The 8189-nt window shown below is 34.9% G+C and overlaps 1 protein-coding gene and 1 pseudogene across 1 annotated transcript in view; one reads left to right on the top strand and one right to left on the bottom strand.

Moving 5' to 3' along the window:
- The first annotated feature begins 1143 nt into the window (after positions 1-1143).
- LOC112474408 lies at positions 1144-1262 on the top strand (annotated as a pseudogene).
- A 2075-nt stretch (positions 1263-3337) lies between these two features.
- Positions 3338-8189, bottom strand: part of LOC102885313 (nephrocan) — a 15814-nt gene continuing 10962 nt past the window's right edge. The window contains exon 3 of the mRNA XM_006926122.2: positions 3338-4116. Within this exon, the coding sequence (XP_006926184.1) occupies positions 3669-4116 (448 nt within the window). The 3' untranslated portion in view covers positions 3338-3668. The remainder of the gene's footprint in view (positions 4117-8189) is intronic.

Here is an 8189-nt window from a genome sequence, read left to right as displayed (position 1 = left end):
AAAGAGTGGCTATATAGTAAATATTTTTCTGAAACCAAGTTAGATTGGGATAAGAATAAAGGCAATTTTCAGTGACTGTTTTGAAAGTTGAATAATGGCTATTAAATCAAATCCTGTGTATTGGATTCCTAGAAATAGTGTTTTATGAAAGCCTATAGAGAATATTAGAACAACATCTTGCCTTTGAGAGAAAAAGATAGGGAAATGCATCATAGTAGCTCTTCCCTGTGCAAATACCATGTAGAATAAAGGCAGTCTCAGAGCTCAGACATAGTGCTAGTGATGTTCTTGAATCAAAATTTTAAGATAATCCACTATTATTAGTGGTATGATACCAGTTCCATGAAGTTTATTCTCATAAAACTGCTTTTGGGCACTTCTACCATTCCTTGAAGTTTCAGACTGATAAGCTGGCAAGAATCCAAGTTTTAATGTTTACTACACAATTATATAATGAAAAAACATTGAGTTTCTGGTTGACTTGTAAAGATGGTAGTTATTTCATTTGCGTCCATATTTATTTAAGCAAATTTAGCTAAGAGCAAAATATCTAATTAACTAAATGATGAGTGACAAAATAGCCATGATGTCTGGCAAAGTAGAGCTTTAAAAAAATTATTATCCAGTTTCTTAGGGTTGGTGAAATCTACACAGCCAGTACACAAAATACATGAAAGAGTTAAACATCAACAGGCCCCCTTCCCCCTTCCATGGCTGTTTTATAATAAGGAAACCAGGATTTTTGGCTACAGCCTCAACACCAGACGATTATTTGATGAAGGGACATAGTAAACAACTATAGAGAAAAGGGACTTCTTCAGAGGAAGTTTTCTGTGCATTGGCCTTGAAGACATCTTTGCCTTCTAAAACCAGGACATCCATGAACCTCCTCCCTCCTGAAGAAAGGAAAGAGGCTCACAGGTGCAACCAAGCAGAGATTTGAGAAGACTTGTGAGCGCCTTTGCAAAGGCATTAGCAGAAAGCCGACACATCAAAAGAAGATGAGTCTATATCTTCCTGCTGTTGCATATATTGCGTAATAAAAATTTATATAGTCTGTGAGGAAAAATTCTTTAAAGTTTATAAATTCTGCGCAATTCTGTGTAGAAACTAAGAATGCTTCTGGATGAAATTATCAGCTCTGTCTACGGCCATGCTACCCTAAACAAGCCTGATCCTGTCTGATCTCAGAAGCTAAACAGGGTTGGGCCTGGATAGTACTTGGATGGGAGACCACCTAGGAACACCAGGTGTTGTAGGCCTAAAAAATAAGGGATTGTAAACTGACAAGGTCCTTGCAATCTGTGAGGTCAACCATGGGTTGCCTGGCCTAAAAAAAAAAATTAAAAAAAAAAAAATCAACTGCGATAGAAGCAGTATGTTCACGTGGGACCGTGTGTGTATGCCAGAAAGCAGAGTACCAGTTGCTTTCTTTTCAGGTCATTCGTTTCAGTTATTCCTTCTTGAGTTCCAAACTGGAATGAAATTCTCACTCCCTTCCTCAAGGCTTAGAGGGAAACTAGTCTTTCATTGAAGAATGATCAAGCCCCTACAGGGTGAAATCTAAAGGCTTCAACCAGGATTTGCGTCCAAGGGAGCAGCCAGTAGGAGTATGACTGACCAGGCAGTGGCTCAGTTCTGACACTTGGCAGGTCTAAGCAGGGATGATTTGAATTGTTGGGGGGCGCCACTTACATTTGCCGCATGATTGGCACCCTGGTATAAAGCAATGTCTCCATTTGGAGAGAAAGGCAGATTGGCAAGTTCTAGTTCTACCACTTCCTACGTGTGTGAACTGACAGTTACTTCACTCCTCTGAGCCTGAGCATCCTCAGCTGTCAAAGACTAGATCTTTCTCAAAATCTTCACAACTTGGGTATTCTGATTATTAATATCCAGTGAATATAAATTATTAAACATCAAGTATCATTGGTCTTTCTTAGAGAAAACTGTAGGTCTAACACACTAAAAAAAGAGTTGAAGCCCTACACAATCACAAAATCATGTCAGAGTTCCCTAACATCTGTACTTTATGGACTTGGGATGCCTGTCACTGTGCCAGGGAATACTAGAAACCACGAAACAAACAGGGCTCTTTTGCAAGGAGTGTCAATTTTATAAAGATTTGGAGAGAAGATAATATGGACATAAAGCAAGTAGTGCAAAATTTGCATGAAAGTTTAAGTTAAAACATGAAGCTCTGGAGAAAGTTTTGACTTCTGATGGGCATCTTGGCTCAGCCACTCAATCTGTACTGTTTAGTTTCTCTGCCATTGGGGTGTTTTGATGGAAAACTTTGTAAAATACTGCAATAGATAAATCTTACTAATTATAACAGGAACTAATTGGGATGGGGTTTTATTTTTATTTGCAAGTAGGCTATATTCACAAGTAGATCTATAGAGAGAAAATAAGATATTCTACAGTCACACCTCTGTCCCCAGACAGGTGATTCTCAAATACATACAGTTAACCAAAAAGAAGGCAGTGTGGGGATTGTGGTCAATTCAGGGAAAACTGAATATATCTCAAAGCACAATTCTTTTCAAGAAGGCCTTTGTAGGGACATATTTAAAGTGTGAATTTACATTTTCCTTTCTGGTTTCCTTTTGGTTTTGGTAAGACTGTCAAACAAGATCTACTATCCCTTAGCCAAGGACAAACATGTGACTCCAGCGAGGCCATTTAGCCTCTCCACCTGAGGATATAAATCTTGCAAAAAGGGAAGCTAACACTTGGGAGTAGCAGGAGTGCTTCATTCTACAGAGAGAACCCTGGAAAAGCTGAGAGTCTCTTCATTATGTCCTTACTGCCTAGGGCCATGGAGAAGTTCTGAGCCTTGTGTTTCCAGGTTTTTCAGGTTTTTCGTAGATTCTGTGACCTATTCCCTGTCTTTCCAATAAATTATTTTTGCTTAAGTTGGAGTCAGCTTTTATTGCTTGCAGCCAAAAACTTGTAGTGTAGGTCTGCATACCCACATAACTGCATCACCTTCATATGCAAAAATCATCACTTTTCATCTAATAAATGAGCTACTCCATTTGCAGGGAGTTAGCCAGAAGGTGATTTTATTTGGCATTGTTATTTGTCTAGGTTACAGTAAAAAATGCAAATTACTTTTAACATGGAAGGAATCTTACATCTTCTTACCATTGCTCCTTTCTACTTTCCTCCCCCCACGTCGACTTAACCTCATTTCATTCTTAAAAAAAAAGAAAAACTTACAAAAAAGAGTCTTTTATATATCTAAATGTATAGTATATTTCTGTGTAAAAGACTAAACATTAAAAAAACTTTTTTTCTGAAGCACAGATAATTTTTAGGGCAGTGAAACTAATTTACATGATACTATAATGGTAGATACATGTCATACATTTGCGGAAACCCATAGAACGTACATCACCAAGAGTGAACCCTTATTTAAACTGTGGACTTGAGGTAATTATGATGTGTCAGTGCAGGTTCACTGATTGTAATAAATGTGCCGCTCTGGTGGGGCATTTGTAGTGGGGGAGGCTACACATGATTGGGAGCAGGGGATGTATAGTAAATCTCTGGACCTTCCTCTCAGTTTCCCTGTGAACCTAAAACTGCTCTAAAAAATGAAGTCTGTTTTTAAAAAAAAAAAGAAACAAAACCTTTTTCTAAGCCATAAACAAAGTTCACACCTAATCGATTTCATAATCATAATAATCGTCATCTATGTTGATTCTGATGCTGGAGTGCTCTTCGGGTTTTGTTTTCTTTTTGGTCTCTTTGCTTTTCTCGGTCAGACGTAAGTGATGCTCGCATTGCCTCATAATCTTCTTGGAGGACATCCAACTCTCCCCTTGTCTTTCAGCTGGCGCTGCACACTGTCCTCCCCTCACATCTGTCCCCTTGGCCTTCAGGACCTCCCTTGCTCTTAGGAGACTGCAGGTGCAATTCCAAGGATTCCCATCGAGATACAGGAGCCTGAGGCGAGGCAGCCCCTCCAGGGCTTTGAGGTCCAAGGCAGAGATCTTGTTGTTCCTAAGGTTTAGAACCTGAAGCTGCTTTAGATCCTTGAGTTCCCTCTCAGCAATGTCCTGGATGGCATTGCCTTTCAGGTCCAGCCTGGCTAAAGTCCCGGGGAGCCTGCAAAAGTGTGGAAAGAGGATGTGAGAGAAGGTCATGAGCGTTATTCCACGACTGCAAAGCAACCCAGAGCAACACCCACCTTTGCTGTCATCCTGTCCCTTCTGAAGCTAAAAAACAAACTTTATTTTGAAAAAGTAATTAAAAGTGCAAACCTCAGTCTTATCTATAGTTCTTTAACCCTTACTCATAAGTCTTATTTTCTAACCCTCTGTATTTTCTGGTTCCTAGTCATAAAACTCTTTAATGTCTTTCTTATCCAATAAAATCACATAAATAAATTGATAAGAAAAATACTAAATTCCTATTTTTTTCATTGACGAAGGCCACGATCAACAATTTATAGAAGTAAAAATATGAAAAAATGTTCTTAATGAATATAAAAGGCAAATGAAAAATGAAAATATGCAATATTTTTATGTATCAAATTAGAACATTGTTTTGGTTACGTTGTTTTGGTTACAAATTTTAAAGCTCATCGCTGCTGAGGGTGTAGTGAGGTAAGAATGTAAACTGTTGCTGGGAGTATAAATTGGTACCACTTTGGAAGTGATTTGAGAACATGTATCATATTGACCTAGGGGATAATAGGAGAAATAAATAGAGATTTATTCACAAATATGTTTTGTCATATATTTGATCATATTTATTATAGCAGCAAAAAAAATGATTAAAGATGAATGTCCACTAAAATGGAAATTAAGAGACAGTGTACTATTATGTGATCATAAAAATCATGTTTTCAAATAATTTTTAAAATATTAATTCTGAGAGTTTTTCTATGATTTAAAATCCAGAAGCTATAAAAGTTTGATAAATCAACTACGTTAAAAATAATTTTAAAAGAAATTGTGTATGGAAAAAGACATGCAAAGTCAAAAGACAAATGATAAACCAGGGAAAATATTTGCAACTTATATCCCAGACAAAGAGCTAATATCCCCAGTACATAAAAGTCTCTTAAAAGTTGAAAAAGAAATGTTTTAAAATAAGACTGAACAAATGGACAAAAAGCATGAATGGAAGTCCACACAAACAGAAAAGCAATGCCCCTAAGTCTTCAACCATACTCAGAAGAGAAAAATGAAAAATAAAACCATGCCATTTCTCACCTAACAGACTGATAACAACTCTAATCTATAACAGTACATTCTGTGGGCGAAGCTGTGAAGAAAGAGGCATTCTCATACATAGCTTGGTGGGAATCTAAACTAGAACAGTCCCTATGGAGGAGAATTTAGCAAAGGCTAAGAAAATAGCATGTGCTTTTACCCTTTGACCTAGCAATCTTACTTCTAGCTATATACTCTGAAGATATGATTCTAGAAATATAAAACATTGTATGTGGCATTTATTATGGTATTATTTATCATAGCAAAATATTGGAAACAACCAGTACATCAGTAAAGAATTGCTATACATCTTTAAAAAAGAAAGGAGCTGGTCTCTATGAACTATCATAAAATGGTTTCAAGAAAGTATTGTTAAAGGGAATAAAAATAAGAAGCAGAACAGCATATGTAATATACTAGTTTTTGTGCAAGAAAGAAGGAAATAAGAATATATATACACATATTTGCTTATTTTGGGGGGAAAAAAGATAAACCAGTAGTGAATAAAAAAGTTACTTATAGGGAGTGCTTGGTTCCATATAGTTTTAACTTTTGACTCACATTAATGTTTTACATGTTCATACACAAACACACACATACACACACACACAAACATAATTAAAATTGAATCCTAAAATTGAACACAAGCAGAATCAAATAAATCTAATTAATTAATCAAATGTTTATGTTGGTAACAAAAACATACAGAGAAAAGAAAAAGTATTCTGACTGAACATCTTAGAGTCTAAGGACAAAAGAACCTGCAAAGAAATTTCTCTCAGTATGTTTATTGTTAATATTAATGTTAGTAATGAAATTTAGAAATTCCTTAATAAATACAGTAAGATAAAAACAAATAAGTAAATATATTAATGTTATTACAAACCAAGATTTTCATTGTAAGATAAAACGGTACAAATATAAAAGAAGAAAAACCATCTCTAATGTTAAATATGAACTGGAAATGTGCATGTGAATTCATAATTTTACAAATATATTTTCTAGCCCTATATGCTGAAAGGACGTAGAAGCAATATTATAATAGAAGCAATATTACATCCTAGTAGCAACATTGCCCCAGTAGCATAAGCACACCATGCACACAGATCTTAGTTTCAGAATTCCAATCTCCACTTAAAAGAACCATTTCTTATAGAAATGGCTGATTCCATGTCTGAGGTGAGGTAAGCTAGAACTTCTAAGCCAGAATGCAATAAAATGTTTAAAGATTAATGGAACACCCATCAGGATACTTAGTATCAATAAAAAAAAAAAGTATTAGCGAAAGTGTAGAGAAATTAGAAGAACTTTTGTATACTGTTGGTGGGGATATAAAATGGTGCAGTTGCTATGGAAAACATGGTGTTTTGCCACATGTATTGTGGTTCCTCAAAAAAATTATAAATAGAATTACCATATGATCTAGCTATTCCACTTCTGGGAATATACTCAAAAGAACTGAAAGCAGGGCCTTAAAAAGATATTTATGTACCCACATTATACATCCATATTGAATTCACAATAGCTAAAATGTGGAAGGAACCCAAATGTCCATTGACAGATGACTAGATAAGCAAAACGCGATATGTACATATAATGGAATATTGTCCAGATTTAAAAAGTAAATTCTGATGCTTGCTACAAATTAAACTTAGAAAAAGCCTGTCACAAGAAGACAACCATATGATTCCACTTATGCAAGATATCTAGAGTAGTCAAATTCATAGAAATAGAAAGTCAGAAGGTAGAATGGTGGTTGCCAGGGGCTGGAGGTAGGGGAAGTGAGGAGTTATTGTTTAATAGGTATAGAATTTCAGTTTTTCACGTTGAAAAAGTTCTGGAGATGGATTGCACCACAATGTGAAGATACTTAGCAATAGTCATCTGTACACTTAAAAATGGTAAATTTTATGTCATGTGTATTTTACCACAATTTTTTAAAATAGACAACGGAATCACGTCTTATGAACACAAGAACCAGCTTAAAGGGGCTCTCACTAGCCAAATTTGATTCCACTTATATAATGTGAAGTAGAAAAACAGAACACAAAATTTAATGATCCCAAACATGTAAAAAAAAAAAAATGTTTAAACATAGGCTCTGGTTGAGCAATTATGGGTGACTTTTTTATTTTTCAGTGCACTAACTTTTCAGCCTTGAACAGGTATTGCTTCATATTCAGGAGGAAAAAAAGGTTTCAAAACTGTGGATAGCAATTTGAAAAATGCCATGCTTATGCCCATTAATAAAAAAATAAAAAAGAATCATAATTGTGAACCCAAAAAATTTTCTACTACATGACAACTTTAGATTGAGTGTTATTTTTTTAATTAAGTACGAGAAATTGGAAAGTTTTATAGAAAAAAAAGGCCCTTAAAAAGGCCATGAAAATGCCATCTGAATACTATCTTCATAACAGCGTGAACACAGTGGATGTATGTTTGTGCCTTTCAGTATTCAGTGAAATTTACTGTGGCGGTCTCAGTCATAGGATTGTCACGTTAAAGAACAAAGCAAATGAATTTAACCATATTTTATGACAATATTACTTTTGCTTATTATAGTATTATTAGTATATGAATTTTATTCTAAAAGGTTAACCTTTTAGGTTATTGGCACTTAGCCTAAATTTTACCTTTGGGTTTTTCTTTTACATTTATATTTATATATTCATTTACATAATGTTATATTATGTTATATTACATATATTTCTATTCATATTCTAAACTATATAGTGCATATACTTATATAAGTGCTTTCTCCTTTGTTGGAATAAAATTTACCTAACAAAATAGATTAATTTACTAGGGAAAATTACCTCATACATTTTGACAGTTTGATAATTAAATTCAGTTTGAGGTTAATCCCCAAGACAATGTAATTTTGTACACACCAGCTTCTGTAAGGTAAATCTCTAAAAGGTATACAGAAAATCTCTTATGTATAGCTTTTTTGCCCCA

Source organism: Pteropus alecto, unplaced genomic scaffold (genome assembly GCF_000325575.1).
Source record: "Pteropus alecto unplaced genomic scaffold, ASM32557v1 scaffold79, whole genome shotgun sequence".
Taxonomy (NCBI): domain Eukaryota; kingdom Metazoa; phylum Chordata; class Mammalia; order Chiroptera; family Pteropodidae; genus Pteropus; species Pteropus alecto.
Note: the sequence above shows the minus strand (reverse complement) of the source record. Positions and strands in the feature narration are given on the sequence as shown.